This window comes from Loxodonta africana, chromosome 2, assembly GCF_030014295.1.
Source record: "Loxodonta africana isolate mLoxAfr1 chromosome 2, mLoxAfr1.hap2, whole genome shotgun sequence".
In the NCBI taxonomy this organism is placed as follows: Eukaryota; Metazoa; Chordata; class Mammalia; order Proboscidea; family Elephantidae; genus Loxodonta; species Loxodonta africana.
The window spans coordinates 80,966,234-80,992,361 of NC_087343.1; the positions used below are offsets into that span (position 1 = coordinate 80,966,234).

The 26,128-nt window shown below is 41.4% G+C and overlaps 1 protein-coding gene across 6 annotated transcripts in view; it reads left to right on the forward strand.

Annotated features, from left to right (window-relative positions):
- The window catches only part of IQGAP2 (IQ motif containing GTPase activating protein 2), a 328,352-nt gene that overhangs the window by 144,422 nt on the left and 157,802 nt on the right, over positions 1–26,128 (forward strand). For all 6 annotated transcript variants that reach the window (XM_064273341.1, XM_023545568.2, XM_023545570.2 and 3 more), the window contains one exon: positions 15,653–15,809. In XM_064273341.1, the coding sequence (XP_064129411.1) occupies positions 15,653–15,809 (157 nt within the window). The remainder of the gene's footprint in view (positions 1–15,652; positions 15,810–26,128) is intronic.

Consider the following 26,128-nt stretch of genomic DNA (forward strand, 5'->3'; position numbering starts at 1 on the left):
GCTTCCTTAAAAAGCTAGAAATAGAAATACTGTACGATCCAGCAATCCTGCTCCTTGAGATATATTCTAGAGAAATAAGAGCCATCACATGAATAGATATATGCACGCCCATGTTCATTGCAGCACTGTTGAGAATAGCAAAAAGATGGTAACAACCTAGGTGTCCATCGACAGATGAATGGATAAGCAAATTATACTATATTCACACAATGGAATACTGTGCAGTGATAAAGAACAATGATCCAAGCCATCAAACATGGATGAATCTGGAAGGCATTATGCTGAGTGAAATTAGTCAATTGCAAAAGGACAAATATTGTATGAGACCACTATTATAAGAACTCAAGAAAAGTTTAAACACAGAAGAAAACATTCTTTGATGGTTATGAGGGTGGGGTGGGAGGGAGAGGGGAATTCACTAGATAGTAGACAAGAATTATCTTAGGTGAAGAGAAGGGCAATACACAATACAGGGGAAGTCAACACCATTGGACTAAATCAAAAGCTAAGAAGTTACCTGAATACAACCAACTGAACATTTTGAGAGATGGTATAGAAGGGGCAGGAGTCTGGGGACCATGGTTTCAGGGGACATCTAGGTCAATTAGCATAACAAAGTTTATTAAGGAAATGTTCTGCATCCCACTTTGGTGAGTGGCATCTGGGATCTTAAAAGCTGGCAAACAGCCATCTAAGATGCATCAATTCGTCCCAACCCACCTGGAGCAAAGAAGAATGACGAATACCAAAGACACGAGGAAAATATTAGCCCAAAAGACAGAACGGGCCACATAAACCAGAGACTCCATCAGCCTGAGACCAGAAGAACTAGATGATACCCAGGTACCACCAGTGACCACCCTGACAGGGAACACAACAGAGAGTCCCTGATGGCACAGGAGAAAAGTAGGGTGCAGAGCTCAAATTCTGATAAAAAGACCAGACTTAATGGTCGGACTGAGACTGAAGGAACCCCAGGAGACGTGGCCCCCGGACCCTCTGTTAACCCAGAACTAAAACCATTCCCGAAGCCAACTCTTCAGACAAAGAATAGACTGGACTATAAGACATAAAATGATACTCATCAAGAGTGTACTTCTTAGTTCAAGCAGATACACGAGACTAAATGGGCAGCTCCTGTCTGGAGGTGAGATGAGAAGGCAGAAAGGAATAGGACCTGGTTGAGTAAACACAGGAAATCGGGGGTGGAAAGGAAGACTGTGCCATCACATTATAGGGATAGCAACTAGGGTCACATAACAATGTGTGTATAATTTTTTTTTTTTTTATGAGAAACTAACTTAGTTCTAAACTTTCACCTAAAGCACAATTAAAAAAAATTTTTTTTAATGGCTGCATAATATTTCATGTATAAATTCATGGTCTGTCTCTTATTACTGAACTTTTAAGTTGCTTATTTTTTAATATCACTGTGATTAAGGTGCTCATGCATTTGATTGATCTGTCGTTTTTGTCTTGGATTAAGTACTTTTTTCTTTTTTGTCAATGTCTCAGTTACCTAGTGCTGCTGTAACATGAATATCACAAGTGAGTGGCTTTAAAGAAAAGAAATTTATTTTCTCACTATTCTTTAGGCTAAAAGTCCAAATCACGCTCTTGGCCGTATCAGTTTCTTCATTGTCAGTAGCCCTGAGTATTCCTTGTTTCCTTGGCATTCCTTGGCTTCTAGAAGATCCTCACATAGTGTCTTTCTTCCCATGTGTACGTGTCTCTGTTTTTATTCTGGTCTTTTTATAACTCAGAAGCGATTAGGTTTAGGATCCATCTTATACTGGTGTGGCCTCATTAACATAACAAAAGAAAACCCCTATTTCTAAACAGGATCTCATCCACAGATACAAGGGCTAGGAATTTAACACATAATTGGTGGTGGAGGTGGGGAGGGGCCCAATTTGATCCATAACCGTCAGAATGGTTGTCTAATAGTTATTGTGGGTTATTGTGCCAAACAAAGAAACTCCTCCACGGCTTATGATACCTGTTACCACGTTCTGCTTCTTGCTGCATTCCCCAAAACAAACACAAGTGTCTGTATTACATTTGAAACATCCCTGTTTTATTTTTAGTGCATTATTCATAGAGCTGTTCCCATAGAAATTGATCTGTAACGTGTGATGGTGGTCAGCAAAGAAGTAAGGAACGGCTGGTTCTCTGTCTACAGAACGAATTGCAGAGAGTACCATCTGCTGCCTGGATCGTGCCTCCTCTCTGTTCAGCCACCCTGCCTGGCACGAGAGCAGCACTTGTGTAATTATCAGTCCTCCCACTCGCTGTGATCCGCATTGTCAGTAGCCAGTTGGTGTGCAGCCCTGCTTCGGTGTGTCTTGGGGAATGTGTGAACTGTAAATGTAGACGCATGTGTAAGAGAATGGTGCTTGAGGTGCTTCTAGTGTCTGCTCATCATGCATTTCCACCGAAGGGATAGTAAAGTGTGGCTCTCCTCTTATGAAGGTTGTGTATCAGTGGGGTGAAGGAAGAGTGGGAGGCATTTTCAAGAACATATGTTTGATTCTTTTCATTCTCCTCTCTTGGTGACAATGATTGATGGCATCTAGTGAGTCCCTGCTTGTCACTTCCGTGGTACATCTGGTAATGGGGGTAGGGGGAACCAAGAAGGGTTGGGCAAAGGATACACCTAGAGAAGTAAGGGGGTCATAATATAGTACTAAAATGATGTTTCTCATAGTTAAGCTTTTAGTGGTGTCTCTGTGCTGTCACTTCACTACTACCTGCTGAGACCTACTCTCTTTTGATCTTTTTAGACTCTAGAGGAATCAGTGTTCATATCCTCCCCGCCCCCATCACGCATTGAATTATGTCCCCCCAAAGTATGTGTGTATCAGTTTGGCTGGGCCATGATTCCTGGCATAGAGTGATCTTCCTATATGGTTTAAGTCCTGCCTCTATGATGTTAAAGAGGGAGTTGTATTACTGAGGCAGGACTCAATCTACAAGATTGGATTGTGTCTTGAGACAGTCTCCTGAGATATAAAAAAAAGTGAGCAGAGAGACAGGGGGGATCTCATACCACCAAGAAAGCAGCACTGGAAGCAGAGCGCGTGCTTTGGACTCGGGTTCCCCTCGCAGAGAACCTCCTAGTCTGGGGGAAGATTGATGAGAAAGTGACAGAGAGAGAAAGCTTTCCCCTGGACCTGACACCCTGAATTTGGACTTTTAGCCTACTTAACCATGAGAAAATAAACTTCTCTTTGTGATACTTCTTGTGATACTTGTGAAGCCATCCTCTTGTGATACTTCTCTTTTAGCAGCACTAGATGACTAAGACACCCCCCTCATTCTTCACCTCCAGGAAGGAGTTAACTTTGAATGCAAGATACCTGTAGTCTAAGGGGAGGAAGAGGAGGAAGAAAACCCATACTGGATACAGCTTTTGCCAGTTGTCGCTCATATTTTGAAATATGGCCTGGCTTTATCTACGGCATTCTCTGGTGTTCTAGAATGTCCGTTATTTAGCAATTCCATATTGAATACCTGGTTGGGGAGTAAGAAAGGGCTATAAAAAGGAGAGTTGAGAGTAGGAAGGAGTTGTGGCAAATCAGGTAAATTTACGAGATCTTTTTCAGCTTGCTGCTTTTATTTTCCTGCCTAAGCTGGAGGAAAGAAATGTTTAAAAGTGCAAGAGCAGTGATTCTTTTGTGGTTAGGTCACGTGCACAGTGTAGACAAACCCAGGAAGAGAATCTGCTTCACCAAGCCTTACATCGATCTTTAGGCCGCAACTTATGCAGAAGCCTCAGATGAGCATTGAACGTGCCAGGAAACTGCTGCCCCGTACTTTCAGTTCTTTCTTCTTTACTTTTCCTCTGCACTCAGCTCATGGTTATCTTGCAAAACAGAAGGTACTTTGCCCTGTAAGCCAACACTGCAGCTTAATCTTACGTATAGCAAGGTCTAGGAAAGGCAGAGCCCCATTTTGGAGCTCAGTACTCGAAAACAGTTTGGTTGGCTGGCTTTCCCACAGGTTGACATATGTCTCAGCAGTCTGCACCCAGAGGACTCTGGGTCTTACATATGCAGGTATGTGTGGCCAGGCTGCTTAGGTGCACAGCAAAGAAATTCTGTCGAGACCAGGGTGGTGTCAGGTGGATCCCTGGGAGCGCTAGACTTTAAACTGACCCCCACCTACCTACCTCCTTGTTATTTCTTTGTGTGAACAGTTCTTTCTTCAGCACCTGTTATGTGTTGGTTACTTTTTTCCTCAATGATTTCACATATGGTATCTGTTTGGATTCTCATGATATCTCTGTGAGGTAGCTGGTATTGTGCCCAATTTTTTGAAAGAGGAAATTGCATCCCAGGGAGATTGTTGAGAACCAAGGTAATTATAACTAATACGTTGCTGAACCAAGTTTCAAGCCAGGTTTTTGGGGATCCGGAGTCCAGTGCACAGCTACACCTCACACATACCTCTGAAAGTGTCAACAGCCTCTTCAGCAAGTCCCAGAGAGTATGTTCAACTTCATCTTGTATTAAAGTGTAAGTACACCCGGCTTTAGGAAAACATAGTTTATGAAGGTCGGAACTAGTTTATTTTATTTTAGGGAACGCTTCACTCTGCATTTCCATTTAGGAAGAAACATTCCTAGGAAGTGAGCCTAAGCCCTGTTTACTGAATTAATCAAGTGATTTCTCAGAGCAGAGTGGAGGGTGGCAGAGGCGTGTCCTGTAGGGTTGACAACCTGGATTTAAATCGCAGCTCGGCCACTTCCTAGCTGTGTAACCTTGGGCAAGCTACTTAACTCTCTGAGCCTCTCTCTCCTTCCCTATTAAAGGGGAATAACATCAGTTTCCTCAGGTTAGTGTGAGATTACACTTGCTTAAGTGCCAAGTACCTGCTAAGTGCTGGTCAATGTGCTAAGCTAATAGAAACTCCAATTGTTTGGGGTTGATGTTAGTAACTGGGAGCCCCATTATAGTGGAAACCTGTCTTTCATTAACATATATAGATATTTATATACCAAAAACCAAGCCTGGTGCTGTCGATTCTGAATGAGACCTCTGCTCACTTACTTTGGACTCGTCATTGGAAAAGACCAGTCGCATTAATATTTTGCTATATATTTTCCTAATCTGTGTACATTTATTTAAGTATATATAATTTAGAGACAAAATCGTCTTATTGTATAATTTTGTCCTTCCCTTTTCTCTTAATTTAATCATTATTTTTCTGTGTTCTTAGATATTCTTTGGAAATATCACAAATGGCTACATAACATTCTACCCAACATAATCTAAACATATCCAAACATAATTTTGTTGGATATATAAGTATTTCTAGCTTTTTTTATGTTGCCTGCAAATCTTGGATGATAGCTGCATTTTATTAAGTTAATCACAAAGTGGAATATCTGGGTTGTATATTAAATTTCTTGATATAGTCTTTCAAGGAACAATATAGCGTGGTGGTTAATGTACAGATTTCAGAGTGAGATTTGAATTCGCTGTAGTTTTCTTTCTTATATATGATCTTGGGTGAGGTATTTAATCTTTCTCACTATCTGAATCCCTAATTTTTAATGAGAGTGATTACTCATTGGGTAATGGGACAAACAAATGAAAGTTTATAAAGCTCTTGCACCATGTCTTCAACTTAATAGGTGTGGAGTAATTATTTCTCACTATATTATCCTAGAAGGGTTGTGCCAATAGTTCATAACTGTCTGTTTCATTGGGACTGCAGCAGCATAGGGTATAATAAAGAAAATTAGCTGTATCAATTACATAACCGAAAGGTAGTACGTTGTTTTAATTTGCTAGAATACTGATAGTTTTATTACAGAATTGAAATAGTTACTGTTTCATTGATCATAAAAGTAAAGAATTACACCTTTTGTTTAAAAAAGAAAGATAATACATAAAGACATAAAGAAGGAGGAAATAATTGTTACCGATTGATGAGAAGCTTTTTGTATTTCATGTATATGTGTGTATTTTTTTAATAAAATGAGATCATAATATACTATTTTTAACAGCTTCCTGAAAATTAACATAGTATCATGTGTATCTTTCTTTGTCAGTAAATAGAGACAAATTATCTTAATGGCTACAGGAAATGGAATACCACTTTAAAAGATTGTTGCTCACAGTGGAGCCACCCTTTTGATTGTCATATTATTTTCTACTACCTTTGCTTTCCTTTCCCACCCTAACTCAGGCCGATCCATGGTGGGCCTGGGAGTTTGCTTTAATCTGAGGTCCTTGAGGCCACCCTGTTTTCAGAACTGAAAACCCATCTTGTTTCTCCATGAGGTCAGGTTTACTCTCATCACATGCCCCATCTTGCCTGGAATGCCCTCAGACTGTGGCCATCTACGTAGGTTGAATGTTAGCTTATGATGACTTTATTCTGAAGGCAGTAGGGCTATATGAAAGCAGGGGTGTTCTCAGTGAGGCTGTGCATCCTCAAAAGAAATCTGTACACAGCAGTATACGCATGGATCAGACTGAGGAGCAAAAGAAGCAGGGTGAGAGGAGGGTAGCAACTGAAAAGCTTCTGCAGCTGTTCAGGTGAAGATAGCAGGGTTGGTGCAGGAGCCAAGGCAGTGAGGCTGAAGAGGAAGAAGTAGACGAGAGAGCGTACTTTGCTTTGCATTGTAGGTAATGTCAATGTATACACCTCATCCCTCCTGTTTGACTGTAAGCTCCTTAAAGGCGTGATCCCTGTCTGCTTCCTCTTTATATCTCCCTGGCATCTAGCATTGTGCTTTACACATAATTATCACTCCATCGTCCTGTGACTGACTAACATGAACTCTCAGAGATGTTTGCAAGTCCCATACGCATTAGGAAAATTATATAAATGTGTGTGTTGTATATGTAAGTACAGCAAATAGCAATCTGTATATCCCTACATGTTTTGCAGAGAGTTTTAAAGAACTGGATTTGAATACCTTTGTGCAGGACATACCGTTTCTAGTTTGGACACATGTCTCTCTATTCCTTCGCTCAGGTTTCTCGTCTGGCTGTGAGAACTATTTGGGTTCTCAACCCTTGTGAGAGGGTCCTGTCTAAAGAAAGGAGTTCACACACATTGGGGAGAAGGTTGTAGAATTGGGACTTCTGTGAGATCTACAGACACATACTTGAAACGCTAGTAAGGAATATAAAAGATTGAAAGTTTCCAGAGAGCTGTGACTTGAGATTCCCCTTATTCTCACCCTGGATCCCTGGATGCAAAGGCTCCAAGGGTCTATGTTTTTCCTGTTCTAAACATTTTTTTTCAAACCTATCATCTTACTTTTAATCTTTACTTAGGCACCGACTATCCCTTGTACACTTAGCTTTTTGTTTTTTTTGTTTTTTTTCCAGTTTCCAGTTTTTTTTTCCAGTTTTAAACCAGGGTGGTGTTAAAGCATTATTAAACACTAAACACTTGAACCCAACTCATCTAAGATCTCAGCCAAAAAACCTAATCTTGAACATATTAGATAATTGTCTCTTTTCTCCTGTATTAAAAGCAAGTTGAGTCATATGCTGAAGCTGTAAAAATGGTGTGAGGGTAGTGTCTGACCTCCTCTGACTTCACAGGAGGGAAGGAGAACCAAGATCAACAGCCCAAAGCTGATTCCTATGAGGTAAAGGTCAGACACACCTCCTTTCTCCACCATCTTTACCAATTCTGACACCAGCTGTCCCTCCCCTAGCACTCCCTACTGGGTTCGATAATTCATTGCAGTGGCTACATAGAACTCACAGATCATACTCACAATTATGGGGTTTATTTGGGAAGTAACAGTTATATTTCAGGCTCAGGATACAGTTCTTCCATCAGGATAACCTCTTCCTAGCCGTGCTCATGGGCATGCCTCTCCCTGGCCCTCAGGCTCTGCTCAGAGGCACGCAGCTTTCTCTCTCCATGGACCGGGAAACCCACCATGCCATCTCCCGCTGCCGGGTCTCCTGCTCGTCTCTTCTTCCTTGGTGGTGGTGGGCTCTTCTCTCCGCTCTGAGATTGGCTCTCTTTTAAGGCAAAACCGACCAGTCCCCTTGGTGAGCCACAATTACCCTATCGCTTTTTACTGTCCTGCCCAGTCACCTGGGTGGGGAGTTACGAGACCGTGGCCAGAAAGGCCTCACAAAAAGCAAGCCCTCACACCACAGAAGCTGAAGGCTAGACTTTTGCTTCGTGGCACAATAAAATTAAAAACAAGCACATGTATCGTATCTCCGTTTTCACCTTATAGGCTGATCGCTTTATTCAACGTCTGCCTAGCTCTGGAGATTTTAGCACACGTAAATGACCTCTTCGTGTTGTGTGTTTGTATGTGCCAACCCAGCTGCCTCTCCAGGCATGTTGTAGTATCGGCATGATGCGTCCTCGGTGGATGGCTAACTGGGCCGGGCTAAATAGGGTACGGTAAATATCAGGGTGGTGTCTGGAGTTAGAAAAAACTATCGGTAGAATGAGCATCTGAGCAACAGTATATACATAATTCTGTGAAATAATTATCAAACATTAAGCAGGCACGTTATAAATTGGGCTACAAAGTCTGCAGTCCTCTTCACATTCATCGGTGCCTCATGGACTGAAAAAAAAAAAAATTTTTTTTTTTTTTATTTTGTCCTTATCTCATGTCTAAGGGAACATAGAAGGAAAAGGGTAAGATTAATGCATTAAATATATTTTTCTAAGAAATAACTCACCTGTAAAGACTCTATAAAGAGGCGTTCATTTGTTTAAGAAAAAAACCACTTACTATCAAGTCAGTTACCACTCATGGCAATCCCGTGTATGTGTGTCAGAGTAGAACTATGCCCCCAGAGGTTTTCAGTGGCTGAGTTTTTGGAAGTAACGCACCAGGCCTTTCTTCTCAGGTGCCTCTGGGTAGACTTGAACTTCCAATCTTTAGATTTAGCAGCTGAGTGCTTTAACCATTTATACCCCTGAGAGGCCCCTTTTAAGAGAAAAGAACCAACATGTGAGGGACTTCTGGGTGCCAGCACTCTACTAGACACTGTTCCAGTACCATTTCATTTATTCCTCAAAACTGCATTGAGTTGTATGGTATCCTAACATGAGTGAGAATCTGAGACTTAATGCTCAGGGAACTGAGGGACTATGCCTGATTCATTAGTTAGAACGGTGTCTGGAAAGTACTATATGCTCAGTGACTATTAACTGAATTAATTAATTGATTAATCTGAGATGGTTACACATCTGGTAAATGGAATAGGCCAGATTCAAACTTGAGGGTATACTAATAATGGTAGTTAACGTTTGTTGGGTTCTTACAAAAAAAAAAAAAAAATTTTTTTTTTTTTACTATGTTTCAGGCACAGTCTTAAGCATTTTATACAAATTCTCATTTATTCCTTACTGCAGTCTTCCCAGGACTTTAAATATCCTCATTTTACAGAGAAAACACTGGAGAATGTTCTAGGGCTAGGGTTTAAACTCAGAAAGTAGTCCTAGAGACCATGATTTTAGTCACCAAATTGTGTTGTGTCTATTGTCTTCTGTTTCATTGTATGTTACTAAGTGTTCCGGCAGAAAGGGTTCTGTGGTTTAAAAGTTTAGGAAACATTGAATTAAAAGAAATTATATTCGGTGCCTTACTTTAGGAATTCTCTGAGCTTTCAGGATGCTAATGCAACTTATGAACATTTGAGAGAGGATATAGAATGTAACATTTTCCAAACTTGGCCACAAACATGTTTGTTTCCCAGGATACGGGTAACATCTTGCTGAACCATTATTAGTATTCGGTGGAACACAGTTCCCGTTGAGTTGACTCTGACTCATGGCGCCCTCATGTGGTTCAGAGTAGAACTGTGCCCCAGTGGTTTTCAATGGCTAATTTTTTGGAAGTGACACACCAGACCTTTTGGTTAGCAGCCTAGTATGTTAACCATTTGTACCATCCAGGGGCTCCATCCTTTGAAGCCTTTGCTCCATTCCTTTTCAATTTGAGGGTCATATAGATTGATTTTTTCATGATATTGTATGTATATTTTAAAGAAAATAATTAACATTATGTTAACATTTCATATCATTTTCTTATAGTAAACTAAGTATGAGAGAAATATGCAGTGCCCATGGATGCTCGGGTGCTCAGTGTGTTTGCCTGCATTCACATGCCCCTGAGCTTGTAACCCGGATAGAAATCATGTGACAGTTTTGTATCAGCCTCAAGTGAGTGCAGAGGTTTAACATGGGAACGTAATTTAACCCTTCTGACTTCTTTTTTTCTTTACTTCCTGTGGCACAAAAGATGAAGACCAGGTACACTATATACAACAACAAAGACTAGATATTTTAATATTTTTTTGCAAAATAGCTCACACGCTGATTTACAAAACATTAGAGAGAAATTGACTTCTACTTGACAGTTCATGGAATGGGTCATTAGTGTATTAAAACAGCGTTTTTGCAATAAAAGCACATTTTCTCTTCTTGGCCAGCAGTTCTACTTTTGGAATATTTATTCCATACAGCGCAGTATGATAGAGACCAAGATTTATAGCTGGTGATTTCCTGAATAACAATTTGGAGAGCAAATACCTCAGTAAAACAACTTTCATATGCTCTCCAAGGCACAGAGTGACAGAATAGAATGGGTCATTTGTCTCAGGGATGGATTTATTTGTTACCTTTTTAACTTTTTTTTTTTTGGTCTGTAGCAAGAAAAACTGACATTATTTTTCTTTTTTGCCATAACCTAAAATTGTAAAAATTTCTCCTTTCTTTCCTCCTTTTTTCCCACCCCTTTGCCCTCTTCCTCCTGCCTCCTCTCTTTTCTCCACTCTCACTTGGATTCGTTTAGGGTAAAGCCATTTATGGAAACCACTTAACTCCAAAAACAGAAGTTGGAAACTGCTTGAATGATAAAAAGAGAAAAGAATTCCTTTTCCTTTATCTTATTTCTGTGTCTGTTAGGTGATCCAGAATTTCCCTGAAAAGAGAATAGAAAACAAGCATTACTAGTAGGAAAGCAGTTTCTGCCTGGAAAGGATAATGACGTTCTCTAGCAAGCTTTGAGGTACTCAGAAGAAGTGGTTCTGACTTTTGCTTTGGAATGAGACACTCTCAAATTGGTGCTGTGGGTCAGTAGGAGTAATCAGTAGAAGGAGTAGGTAAGAAGCAATTAGTGCAAGGGCAGCAGAAATGAGTTTAGGCCAAATTTGAGGACAGGAACTTGATGACTTATGGGATTACTCTAGTTTGGTTTCATGTATAGGTACTTTATTTATTATCCAGGTGCTTAAAGACAACAAAAACAAAATCATAGATATACAGATTACTGGAATATGGTTGAGAGTCTAGAAATAAACCCTCACATTTATAGTCAGTTGATTTTTGACAGGGGTGCTGAGACAATTCAAAGCGGGAAGGGATAGTCTTTTCAAGAAATGGTGCTGGAGCAACTGGATATTCTCCTTCAAAAGATTGAAGTTGGGCTCCTACCTCACATCATATACGTATTTTATTAAAACAAAAAAACAAGTAAGACCTAAAATTATATTAGAAGTAGCCATAGATATAAATCTATGACCTTGGGTTAGGCAATGATTTTTTTTTTAGGTATGACATCAAAAGCACAAGCAACAAAAGAAAAAATAGATAATGAGACATCAAAATTAAAAACTTCTTTGCTTCAAAAGACATCATCAAGACAGGGAAAGACAATTCATGGAATGGGAGAAAATATTTGCAAGTCATGTATCTGATAAGGAATTATATCCAGAATATATAGAGAACTCTTAAACAACCCAGTAGTTAAAAGACAAGTGACCCAATTTTTAAAATGGGCAAAGGATTCGAATAGATACTTCTCTAAAGAAGCTACACAAATGGCCAACAAAAGCACTTGAAAAGATGCTCGATATCATTAGCCACCAGGGAAATGCAAATCAAAAATAAAATGAGATACCACTTTACATCTGCTAGGGTGACTATTTAAAAAAAAAAAAAAGGAGCCCTGATGGTGCAGTGGTTAAAGCAAAAGGTCAGCGGTTCGAACCCAGCAGCTGCTCGTAGGAGAAATCTGAGATTGTCTGCTTCTGAAAAGATCTGTAGCCTTAGAAACCATAGGGGATGGCTCTACTCTGTCCTGTAGGGTCACTCTGAGTTGGAATCAACTTGATGGCAGTGGGTTTTTGTTTTAGGATGGCTAGAATTAAAAAAATAGGTAAATATTGGCAAGGATGTGGAGAAATTGAAACATTCATACACTGCTTATGGGAGGGTAAGATGATGCAGCCGTGGTGGAAATCAGTGTGGCAATTCTAAGAACACAGAGTTACCATTAAAAAGAGCTGTTGCCGTCAAGTCGATTCCGACTCATAGCGACTCTGTAGGACAGAGTAGAACTGCCCCATAGGGTTTCCAAAGAGCGGCTATTGGATTCGAACTGCCAGCCTTTTGGTTAGCAGCTGTAGCCCTTAACCACTGTATCACCAGGGCTTCGAGTTACCATATGACCCAGCAGTTCTACTCCTAGGTATATACTCATGAAAAATGAAAAATTATGTGTACACAAAAACTTGTACAGAGATGTTCGTAGCATTATTCCTAATAGCCAAAAAGTGGAAACAACCCAGATATCGATCAGCTGATGACTAGATAAATAAAATGTGGTATATCCATACAATAGAGTATTATTCAGCAAAAAAAAAAAATGAAGTAATGGTATACCCTACAATATGAATGAACCTTTAAGACGTTGTATCAAGTGAAAGAAGGCTCATCCATGGAAGGCTTTTATGTGCCAGGCCTAGGAGTGGTACACATCATTTCCTCCCATATTCCCCGGTCAGGTCCTAGCCAGTTGGTTATTTTATTGTGAAATAGCTTAATGCTTTAACCCCCAGATTACTTAAATTAGAAACTAGGTCTAGTATAGTGGGCTCCTAAGTTGGCTAGATTTAAAACAACGATAACAAAAAACCCACCAAACCCAGTGCCATCGAGTCCATTCCAACTCATAGCAACCCTATAGGACAGAGTAGAACTGCCCCATAGAGTTTCCAAGGAGTGCCTGGCGGGTTTGAACTGTCAACCCTTTGGTTAGCAGCCGTAGCACTTAACCACTATACCGTCAGGGTTTCCACAACAATAAAGCCAGCATTATTATTGATTTCTTAATCTAGCAAGTTCATGATGCTCTTACTTCCATTTAATTGAAGCAAAGTTCATGCAAACCAGTTATCTTGTATTCACCTTGTGTATAAGAGTGTAAAAAGTCAAGTTCATCATCATCTCATTTTACCTGTTCTCTTTACAAAATCAGGCTTCCAATTTCACAGTCCTCTAGAACTTTATTTATTTATTTTTTCTAGAACTATAGAGCCGGGTGGGACCTTCTCATCTGATCCTCCCTACTCCTTCCTTTACAGAAGAGAAAACTGAGGCCCAGAGAGGTTAGGGGACTTGCTTGAGGTCACACTGTTGGCAGGGGCTAAGTCCTGGTGTAGAGAGCTCCCCCATACCATGGTTCTCTTCCCGGCTGGTAACACCCCTCTTTCCTTCAGCCCCCCTTTCTAAGCTGTCACCAACTCCTGTTACTGTTTCCTTGAAATGTCTCTTGTATTCCCTCTTTTTCCATTTCTTCCTGCCTAATCTAAGCCCTCATCGCCTCACGTCAGGAAAAGCCTGACTTAGCGCTTTATCTCTGGGACATCCATCATACCAGATTAATTTTCTCTAATTACTACTGTCCGCATGTCACTCCTCTGCTATGAAGCTGCCAAGAACTCCCTGCTTCCTGTGGCAGCAAATATCAACACTCCTCTTCCTCAAGTGTCGGGTCCTCCATGGCCAGGCTTCACCATACATGCCCAGCGTCATTTCCGTTTTTTCCCTATGAGCCCCCAGAGCCCAGAGCCTTCTGTTTTCTCCACAAGTCAGCCATCCCACTTTTATGCCTTCAGTCCTGTCCCCAGCTTCTAGTCTCTCCTTGCCTGTCGATGTCCTACCACCCTTTCAATTCTTTTCCTGATTACCCTGGGATTACCCAATGATTCTCCTGTATCCCCAAACTTTTTTTTTTTTAATTATACACCACCATGTAGCATTGGACGTAGTGGCCTCTCTTACACTGCTTTCTGGTTTTTCCTTGGAATTTTGTTACCTTCTCAATTGTATTTAATGCAGTTGAAGACAAGGCAAGTGGTCAAACTTTAATCATATGTTCTGTATTTTAGGGTGCCTAATCAGTGGTCAGGGGCATTGAGGGTTCAATGGTACAATTCTCACTTTCCACGCAGACGACCCAGGCTTGATTCCTAGGCAGTGCACTTCCTGCATAGCTACCACCGTCACTTAGTGGAGGCTTATATGTTGCTATGATGCTGAACAGGTTTTCCCAAAGCTTCCAGGCTAAGATGAACTAGAAAGAAAAGCCTGGTAATCTACTTCATGAAAATCAGTCAGTGAAAACCCTATGGATTACAGTGATCTGATCTGCAACCCGTCATGGGAATGGTGCTGGCCTGGGCAGAATTGCATTCCATCATGCCTAGGGTAGCCATGAGCTGGGGCCGACTCGACGGCAGCTAACAACAACAAAAAAACCCAACAACAAAGTGGTCAGTAAATACACCTTGCTGATTAGGGCGCTCTCTGAGTTTTTAAAATACATCATCCAGAGCTGCAAGCAGTTCAGACATTTTACGGTGTTCACAGCTTGTGTCAGGAGCACCTAATACTGCAGAACAGTGTTGTGCTGTCATCCAACTGTGGGTAGGATCAGCTGCTGCCGTGTTAATGGTCCTCTGGGGGAATTGGCCGTACAGCATGGTGCTCATACACAGAGTTTACGATTTGGTTTTGAATCAGTGGCTGGGAGGCAAGGAGTTGGGGACCTCCCCTACTGAGAGCCTACACACCGGACTCATGCTTGGAGCAGGTAATAGTTACTGGAGAATGGGTAGGGCTAGTATTATCCTCATCACTCTGAGTGCGAAATGTCAACAGGCCTGGCTGCCCTCCCACTGTGTGTCCTTGAGCCAGTCGGTAATGACTGTGGTGCCCTCTTTTCTGTAATACGAGAACAGTGTCCTAAGATCTAATCTGATCTTTTTCTAAAATAATTTTTTTAGAACCTGGTACTGTATCTTCCCGAAAAGGTAAGCAGTTCCTGGTATTGAATAAAAGGAGAGTATGTTACTTACAGAAGACTGTGTTTGCTTTCTGAATATTTGATGCCCCTCGACCTTCCCTGACTGGCATTTCTGGACAGAGGCAGTGCCTCGGACTGTGCTGTCCCCCAAGGCACAGCTCCTATGAGGATTTTGCCAGCTGGAGGTTCATAAACTTGGAATTTTTTTTTTTTTCCTTTAATATCAGCAGGACTAATTCCACCCATACAAAATGGTTTGGCCTTTTTACTCTTTGGCATAAAAGAGAACTGGCAAAGATTCAGGTAAGGGTGAAGCTGACAGGCCCTGGGGTGGGAGTGAGTTCAGCACCTCAGTGCTTGTATTCATCCCCGTTGTTCATCTCATGTTCTGAACCCTAGTCCCAAGGTCTTCTCCTCCCAACTGTGACACCTGAAGTTGTTTCCAAGGCTGCTTTCTTTGTTGACATATTCAACACAGTGAAATGCTGCCTCTCTTCGTTTACAGAAAGTCACACAACTGGAGTCACTTTTTGTTTGTTTAAATCCTTTTAGGTGGATGGAAGTCTGCTTAGTTGAAGAATTGCCACCAACCACTGAACTGGAAGAAGGGTTGAGGAATGGAGTTTACCTTGCAAAGTTAGCCAAGTTCTTTGCCCCTAAAATGGTATCAGATAAAAAGATCTATGATGTGGAACAAACACGTTACAAGGTAACTGAAATCTAATTGATTTTGGCTTCTAGCTAAAAGTGAAAGTTTGATATTTCATTTCCTTTATTTTAGTGTTTCTAGTAGGATTTTGGTGGGAGGGGAGGTGTCGAGTAGGGGGTGTCCTTGGTCTTTGGGGCCTGCTAGTAATCATTCCTGAGGCTGCAGCAGCTTCAAAGGTAAAGGGTTTCTATTTCTGGGCCAAGGCTGAGAGACCTGTGATTTGTTGGGCTTCTCTGCACTCCCTCCCATTCCCATTATTCCTTCATGGATGTCATTTGTGAGTTCTTATTAGTGCCAGTAAATGTAGAAGTGAGGGCAGTCTTTACCTCTCGTTTTTTTTTTTTTACCACCAGCACAGTTTATTATTCCCTATGTTCTCATCAAGGAATAAAATACCCAGCTGGGACTTGAACTAGTGACCCCAAAGGGTTAGGGCCAGTGTAATAAAACCAGTAGTAATATGGAAGAGTGCGGTAGGAGCTCCTTTTCATTTGGAGTTTAAAACAAAATTAAGGCTAACTTCTTTGTGTGCAACTTGTTCCATGGCTAATTTGGAAAAGGCTAGAAAAGAAAATACTCTTATAGCACTTTTAGGCCAAAAGAAAAAAAAAAAAAAACACTACATTTAGATTTGAAAGAAGCATAGGATCCAGGGGAAAGAAGGAGACAAAATCAAAACAAACACGAATCTTAATTTTAAAAACTCTGATCTTTTAGAGATGCAAGTGGAAGTATTTACAGATAAAATGGTACAGTGTCTAGGATTTGCTTCACATAATGGGGGGAGAGTTGGATAGATGATACAAGACTAGCCATGAGTTCATAATTGCTAAGGTTGTGTGACAGGTACGTTAGAGTTCGTTATACTATTCTGCCTATTTCTTTTGTGTTCGAAATTTTCCACCAAAGAATGAAGGAGGAACATGTAAACCTAAAAGACCCTGTCCAGTAAATTTGTCTTCAAAAGGGAATTTAAAAATGTGTGGTGTTCCATCCTGGAACATGCGATTTCTTACCCACTAAGGAAGCCCTGGTAGCATAGTGGTTAATTAAGTTCGGCTGTTCGAATCCACCAGGCGCTCCTTGGAAACCCTGTGGGACAGTTCTACTCTGTGTCCTATAGGGTTGTTATGAGTTGGAATCGACTCAACGGCAATGGGTTTTTTGGGGGAGGTTAAGGGCCAAGGTTTCTAGAGTTTCTTTGAAACTCGATTCCTTATTTTCTTAATGTATTTAGTTCTTTATATGAACATTTTTTATCTACAGATTTTCAAATATTAAGCATTATTTCTCTCACAATTGCAGGGACAACATCGAGTGTAGTTGAAAATGGAATGATTTCCCATTCGTTGCCTGATAACGTACTACTCTTCAGCTGATCTTTAGACAAAATTATATTTACTTAATTCCGATTAAATGTTTGAATAATCATCTAAGAATAGATAAGATCAGTTGACAAATTTTGTATAGTTTGTTCATAAAGGGCACCGAGCAAGTGTTTCTGCCTCGAGTGATATTATAACCAACAGTGTTTGCATTTGTTAGAGTAAGTTGGAGTTTATGAAGTCCGGAGTCTCACCCCAGAATTCCAGCTCATTCTAGCCTTTCACAAGACCATTTTCCACATTTTAGACCATGGTGTTTACTTTTTTATTGCTTCTCTTTGGAGCCTTAGTGCCACAGTGGTTAAGAGTTTGGCTGCCAAGTAAAAAGGTCAGCAGTTTGAATCTACCCACCACTCCTTGGAAACCCTATGGGGTAGTTGTACTCTGTCTTATAAGGTCGCTATGAGTTGGAATCAGCTCGATGGCAATGGATTTAGTTTTTTCCATTGGCTAGGAGCCCTCGTGACACAGTGGCTAAACATTCGGCTGCTAACCGATAGATTGGCACTTGGAACCCACCAGCTGCTTAGTGCAAGAAAGATGTGGCTGTCTGCTTCTGTAAAGATTTACAGTCTTGGAAACTCATGAGGCAGTTCTTCTCTGTATAGGATAGCTCTGAGTCACAATTGACTTGACAGCAGTGGGTGTGGTTTTTTTTTTTGGCGGGGGTCGGGGGGCTTTGAAGTAGCCCTAGTAGGGCAGTGGTTAAAGCATTCAGCTGCTAACCAAAAGGTTGGCAGTTTAAACCCACCAGCCACTCCACAAGAGAAAGATGTGGCAGTCTGCTTCCGTAAAGATTACAGCCTTGGAAACCCTGTGAATCAGCTCTGCTCTGTCCTGTATGGTTGCCATGAGTCGAAATTGACTTGACTGCAGTGGGTTTTTTGGTTTTGGTCTCTATGGATGTTATCAAGACTAGGACCACTAGTACTAACACCCATGTAGATTTTACAGTAGAGTTAGCTTGAATGTAGTTTGATTGTGCTACAGCCTGCCCTGAAAGGGGATTATGGGTATTTTGTTTGGCTTTGTGGACAGTAACAATCAACTGGAAAGAGAGACCCTTCTTGGAGCCAGGAGCCTTAGAGCAGAGTCTGATTAGCGGCGTGGGCTAATTCTTTTCTCCTCCTGACACGTCGTATACCTTGAAAGTAGGCATCTCCCTCTAGTTCAGGTGTGGCCCCCTTCATGGCAACTTAAACAAGTACTTTTTCCTCTTGCTATCAGAGATCCCACTGTTTAAATGATCCTACTTTTGGGGAGGAGTCCCTTGATGGTACAAATGGTTAAAATGCTCCACTGCTAACCAAAAGGTTGGCAGTTCAAGTCTACCCACAGGTACCTCAGAAAAAGGGCCTGGTGATCTCCTTCGGAAAAATCAGCCATTGAAAACTCTATCAGGCACAATTCTGTGACACACATGAGGTTGCCATGAGTCAGAGTCGACTCCACGACAACTGGTTTTTTTGGTTACTATTTGGGATGGGGACAGGGAAAATCATCTTTTCAATATTTTGTTACAAAATAAAATATCTGTGGGGCCTAGGCAAGGAGTGACATCCTTGAGAGAATCAGATGATGAGAGAGGAAACTGTTCTGTCTGGCCATCCCCTACCCCATCAGGCCCCCGGTAAGCTGGGTGAACAGAAGCTGCAGTACTAGGAGACGGGGGAGGGAAGAAGGGAAGGCGCAGAAGGAGGGGGTTGATGCCAGCTGTGGCTTGGGAGCCCCTCCATGCCGCTGAGTTAAAAGAGAAAACACAGGACAAAGGGAAACTACCCCTTCATTAATTCGCTAGAAAAAAAAAGGTTTTTGTTTTTAGTTTCATTAAATCCCTGAAAGTACCCAGTGCCCTTCATGGAAATTTTTAGTGATTTGCCATGTAATCATAATATTTTATTTTAAAACCTTTTCATTTCTTATACAAAAATGAAAGGAGACAAGTATCAGTGAATAGGAGACTTAACTTCCTGTTCTAGGTCCTTTCCAAAGAGCACTAAATCATGGGCTGTGGCAAAGATGTTGAGACACAAGGGAACACTTACTAGCCCACCCTTTTGATGTGCCATCTGGAAACCATGAATTCAGTAAACTTGGGCTCTCACCACAGGATCTGCCTAGACTGCAACCATAAAATATGACCCACCCATTAGACACAATGTCCTCACTACAGAGCCACGCCCCAGAGCCTGACAGCCTCAGTATTGCCACTGATGGCTTTGACAACCATCAGTTAAGTAGATGGGAGCCTTCATGCTGTCTCATCCACTTGGTTGGCCAGCTTCTTTACAACCCTGGTAAATTCAGGGTTAGAGAGATGTCCTTAGTGTTATAGGTAAACCTCCCAATTGTGAGTATTCCTTCCCCAGCCACTTCCACTTCCTACCCTCAGGTATGAGTTATGTGCGCATGCCCATCTTAGATACACCATACCATTCTGTAGAGATTGTCTTGTCATGAAGGCAAGCACTGGGTATGCTTTTCATTGCCAATTCCTCCGTGAATGGTGCAGGGTCTGGCCTGCAGTAGGTATCTTGACCAAGGCCATGGTATTTTCAGTTGCCTCATGTGTGTGTGAAAGCTGGATGATGAATAAGGAAGACTGAAGAAGAATTGATGCCTTTGAATTGTGGTGCTGGTGAAGAATATTGACTATACCATGGACTGCCAGAAGAGTGAACAAATCTGTCGCAGAAGAAGTACAGCCAGAATGCTCATTAGAAACAAGGATGGCGAGACTTCATCTCACATCCTTTGGACATGTTATCAGGAGGGATCAGTCCCCTGAGAAGGACATTATGCTTGATAAAGTTGAAGGTCATCAAAAATGTGGAAGACCCTAAACGAGATGGATTGACACAGTGGCTGCAACAATGGGCTCAAGCATAACAATGATTGTGAGAATGGCTCAGGACCAGGCAGTGTTTCGTTCTGTCGTACATAGAGTCGCTATTAGTCAGAACTGACCCGACAGCACCTAAAAACAGCAAAGGCAGAGCGTTGGGCAAAACAGACATGGTCCTCAGCTAGCAGAAGAAATGCTCATAATCTTTAACTATTACAGAAATGCAAATCAAAACCTCATCAAGATACCATCTCACTCCGACCATACTGGCACTAATCAAAGAAACAGATAAATGTTGGAGAGGTTGCAGGGAGGTTGGAACTCTTACGCACTGCTGGTGGAAATGTAAAATGGTACAACCACTATGGAAAACAATATGGCACCTCCTTAAAAAGCTAGAAATAGAAATACCATATGATCCAGCAATCCCACTCCTAGTAATATACCCTAGAGAAATAGGAGCCATCACACGAATAGACATATGCATACCCATATTCATTGCAGTACTATTCACCGTAGCAAAAAGATGGAAACAGCCTAAGTGCCCATCAACAAATGAATGGATAAACAAATTATGGTACATACACACAATGGTATACTATGCAACAGTAAAGAACAATGATGACCATGTGAAACATCTCACAACATGAATTACTCTGGAGGGCATTATGCTGAGTGAAATAAACCAATCACAAAAGGACAAATATTGTATGAGGCCACTATTATAAAAACTCAAGGAAAAGTTTACGCAGAGGAAAAAAAATCTGTAATGGTTACAAGGGTGGGGAGGGCGAATCACTAACTATATAGTAGACAAGTGTCAACTTTGGTGAAGGGAAAGACAACACACATTATAGGGTAAGTCAGCACAACTTGACCAAGACAAATTCGTAGAAGTTTCTTAGATGTATCAAAAAACCTTGAGGGACCGAGTTACTGAGGGGCTGAGGGCCGGGGAGCATAGTGTCGAGGGATGTCTAGGTCAATTGGCATAACATAGTTCATGAAGAAAATGTTCTACATCCTACTTTGGTGAGTAGCATCTGGGGTCTTAAAAGTTTGTGAGTGGCCATCTAAGATATATCTATTGGTCCCATCCCATCTGGAGCAAAGGAAAATGAAGAAAACCAAAGACACAAGGAAAATATTAGCCAAAAGGACTAAAGGACCACATGAACCAGAGCCTCCACTAGCCAGGGTCCAGAAGAACTAGATGGTGCCTGGTTACCACCAACAACCACTCTGACAGGGATCACAACAGAGAGTCCTGGACAGAGCAAGAGAAAAAATGTAGAGCAAAATTCAAATTCACAAAAAAAGATCAGACTTTCTGGTCTCACAGAGACTAGGACCTGGAGGAACCTCCTAGACTATGGCCCCCGGACACCCTGCTAACTCAAAACTGAAGCCACTCCCAAAACCCATTTTTGAGACAAAAGTTAGATAGGCATATAAAGCAAACAACATGTAAGGAACGTGCTTCTTAATTCCATCATGTAAATGAGACCAAATGGGCAACTCCTGCCCAAAAAGAAGACGAGAAAGCAGGAAGGGGTGAAAGGACGTGGGAAGCCCAGGGTGGAAAGGGGGATAGTGCTGTCACATTGCAGGGATTGCAACTGATGTCACAAAACAGTATGTATATAAATTTTTGAATGAGAAACTAACTTGAGCTATAAACTTTCACTTAAAGCACAAAAAAAAATTAAAAAATAAAAAAGCAAAACTACAGACGTGGTCCTGATTTCATGGAGCTTATAGTTGGAGAGACAGAATGTAAGGAAATATATAATTATAAATTGTGATAAGCATATGAGGGGAAAAAAAGGTGTTATGGCACATAGTGGTGGGCAGGACATGGGCCTCTCTGTGGAGATGACATTTACTCTGAGGCTGAAAGAATGAGAAGAAAGTCACCCACATGGAGAGTCAGGAGTGTGGGAGTAGGGGAGAGCAGTCCAGAAACAGGGAACACATTTGTGATAGACTCAAGGAAGAAAAGACCTTGGCCAAATGGAGTTGCTGAAGGGCTGTGGGTGAGGGGCGGTGGTGAGGAGTGAGGGAAACAGAGATGAGATCTCACAGCCATCCAGGCCCACGGAGGATCTGTGATTTCATCCCAAGAGCAGTTGGAAGCTGTTGGAAACCTTAAACAGAAACATCGTGATGCCGTATGGTGCAATTTAGGTCTGAAAAAGATCAGTCCGCCACTCTGTACAGAATACATTGGAGGGAGGATGAGAATGGAGGGGACAAGTCCAATGAGAGGACAGTTCAGTCTGGGTGACGGGTGATAATGGCTTGCATTATCATCCTGGCCTGCAGAGACAACAGGAGCAAAAACAAGGGGTGACTCTTGGAAAAGGATTGGAGATAGGGGGAAGGAAGTGAGAGGAGTCAGCTGGGTGGACAGTGGGAGACCACCAAGGAGAGAATGGTCAGTTCTAAAGGGGTAAGAAGAAGACCAGGAAGGTCTCCATGGTGGAAGCTTGAAAGATGAGTGAGTGTTCCCAAGCCGACTAGAATAAGCAGGAAAAAGAGGATGAGGAGAGAAGGGCTTTCCTCAGAGAGGACTCAGACTGACGAAACTGAAAGACAAACTAGTACCATTCCTGGACAGTGCTTTGAAAACTGTAGGTTTACAATAAATGCTTGTAGAACATTTAGGTGAGCTTTAGATAAGGAAGGCGTGTACATATGGTTAGTAGTATGAGCTGTAGAATCAAAGTATGTGGCTTTAGGGTCCAGCCTCACCACTAATGCCTTTCTGAGCCTTGGTTTCCTTACCTAAAAAGTGGGAGTAGTAATAGTACTCGCCTTTGTAGTGGATTGATAAACAACAACATGATAAGTGAAGAAGAAATCGAAGTTGCCAATGATGTCATTCTACTTGAATAAACAATCCATGCCCATGGGAACAGTAGTCAAGAAATTAAACGACGTATTGCATTGGGCAAATCTGCTGCAAAAGACCTCTTTAAAGTTTTAAAAAAGAAAGATGCCACTTTAATGACTAAGGTGCACCTGACCCAAGCCAGGATCTTTTCAGTCGCCTCATATGCATGTGAAAGTTGAACAATAAAAACAAAAGACAGTAGAAAAATTGATGCATTTAAATTGTAGTATAGGTGTATAATATTGAATATACAGTAGACTGCCAGAATAAACAAATCTGTCTCAGAAGAAATACAACCAGAATGATCCTTATAAACAAGGATGGCAGGACTTAGGCTCACTTAACTTTGGAAACATCATCAGAGAAGACCAATTGCTAGGAAAGGACATCATGTTTGGCAAAGTAGCAGATCACTGAAAACCCTCAGTGAGATGGATTGGCATAATAGCTTCAAGGACTCAAATACACCAGGGGTCACGAAGATGGTGCAGGACCCAGCACCATTTAGTTCTGTTATACCTAAGGCCACCATGGGTTGGCGCTGACTTCATGTGAACTAACTACAACAACACTACCACTTTTGTAGAGATGTTGCGAGGAACATGTATATGATCAGGCACAGTGAGCCTAACTAACAAGTTAAGTCATCTAGAGCAAGTGCTTGCCTTCAGTTTCCTCATCTATAAAACAAGAAAATTAGACTTTATTGCTCTCTAACCACTGGTAGCACAGTTATTAAAGTGATCAACTGCTAACTACAAGCAGCTCCGAGGGAAAAAGAAGTAACGGTCTGCTTCCATAGAGATTTATAGCCTCAGAAACCCTGTAGGGTCGCTATCAGTTGAAATTTGGTTTGGTTTTTGGTAAGCTACCTAATAGGAGCACCTGGGTGGTACAAATGGTTAAGCACTCAACTACTAACTGAAAGATTGGTGGTTCCACCCTACCCAGAGATGCTTCAGAAGAAAGGCCTGGTGAACTGCTTTCGAAAGGTCACAACCACGAAAATCCGGTGGAGCACAGTTCTAGTCTGAAACACATGGGGTCACTGTGAGATGGAGTCAGCTCAGCAGCAGCTGGCTTTGTTTTGTTTGTAAGGTACGGAATAGTTCTAATATGCTCTGATTCTAATACATAGGAAGTTACGACTCAGAGAAGACTGCACACCATTCCTCATATATGCGATTTAAACTAAAAGAACTTTGTTTGCTGGTGTAGCAATAGCTCAGCAATGGAAAATCAGCATATACTTTCTAGCTCAATACCTGAAAGAAATTGGTGGATGGACAAAAGCAACTCTTGGCTAAGTGTGACTGGACATGCCACCTGGTCTAATGTTAGTTTGTAGGACTGGTGGAAAAAAACAGACTAGCTAAAAATAAATATAATGGGCTAAGATTATTTGAAACCTGTTTATAAGATCATTTTTGTTTTAACTGAAGCTAACCTAGTAGATTGAAGATGTTATGCTACAATTCACTCACCAAAGCTTTCTTCCTAAATATACAGACATGAACTGTGATGCCTTTCCTGTAGAAATATGACCAGGATAACCAACCACCCGTTCCTTCATTGCCTCTTAAATGAAGCATTGAACCCTTTTCTGACCTTAAAGGTGGATGAAAAGTTTCGAGCCCAGGCTTGTAGGGTAATAATGATTATGTTGTTGTTGTTAGATGCCATAGAGTCAGTTCCAACTCCTAGCGACCCTATGTACAACAGAACAAAACACTGTCCGGTCCTGCGCCATTCTCATAATCATTGCTATACTGAAGCCCATTGTTGCAGCCACTGTGTCAGTCTATCTCGTCGAGGGCCTTCCTCTTTCTCGCTGACCCTCTACTTTACCAAACATGATGTCTTTCCCCAGGGACTGGTCTCTCCTGATAACATGTCCAAAGTATATGAGATGAAGTCTAGCCATCCTTGCTTCTAAGCATTCTGGCTGTACGTCTTCCAAGACAGATTTGGTCATTCTTTTGGCAGTCCACGGTATATTCAGTGTTCTTCGCCCAGCACAATAATTCAAAGGCATCAGTTCTTTAATCTTCCTTATTCATTGTCCAGCTTTCTCATACATGTGAGGCGATTGAAAACACCATGGCTTCGGTCTGGCACACCTTAGTCCTTAATGTGACACCTTTGCTTTTTACACTTGAAAGAGGTCTTTTGCAGCAGATTTGCCCAATGCAATATGCCATTTGATTTCTTGACTGCTGTTTCCATGGGCATTGATTTTAGATCCAAGTAAAATGAAATCTTGGGCAACTTCAGTATTTTCTCTGTTTATCATGATGTTGCTTTTGGGTCTAGTTGTGAGGATTTTTGTTCTTTTTATGTTGAGGTGTAATCCATACTGAAGACTCTTGTCTTTGATAATGATATTGCTAACCTGCACCTGTTGCCAGCAAGTCGCTTCTGACTCATGCCAACCCTATAGGACAGAGTAGAACTGCTCCATGGAGTTACCAAGGAGTGCCTGGTGGATTCGAACTGTAGACCTTTTGGTTAGCAGCTTTAACACTTAATAACTATGCTATAATGATAATAGCTAACATTTATTTCATTCTGCTGTGCACTTTGCAACTAAGAGCTTTCTGTATTGTCTCATTTAATCTCTACAGCTCCAAAAAGCATTACTTCTCCCATTTTATGGCTGAGAAACTGAGGTTCAGAGAGATTTTGTAACTCTCCTGATATTATATAGCTAGTAAGACCACTTAATAGAGTGTTATGTGATTTGGGATTACGGAAGCCCACCAGCCAAATATCCCTTGAAACCCATGTGTGGTCAACCAAAATTCAGCTTATGTAACTTGCGGTGACAAGGAAAAATGCACACCAGTGAAGCCATAAGAAGGAGAACAGAGACTGTGCTGCATGATTCTATGAAGTATTTAGGAAAGTGAGGACCAGTTTTTGTTTGGTGCCCCGTCCGCAAGCAAGGTCAACTTGGTATTGGGTGTCTCGGTAATTTTTATTGAGGAGGCGAGAAGATTAAATCAAGGCTAGGTTGTTGTGTTGTTACTGGTAAAGAAATCTGAGTTTCTTATATTAGTTGGATGAGGGGGGTGTTTACTTATATTTTGTGGTACAGAGGACCCTTGTCTCTGTCTTAGTTCAGACGGGATTGCATCTCTGTGGTCACGGAATGGCCTTGTCTGAGATTGTATTCTGCAAAAGTTATGTTGAG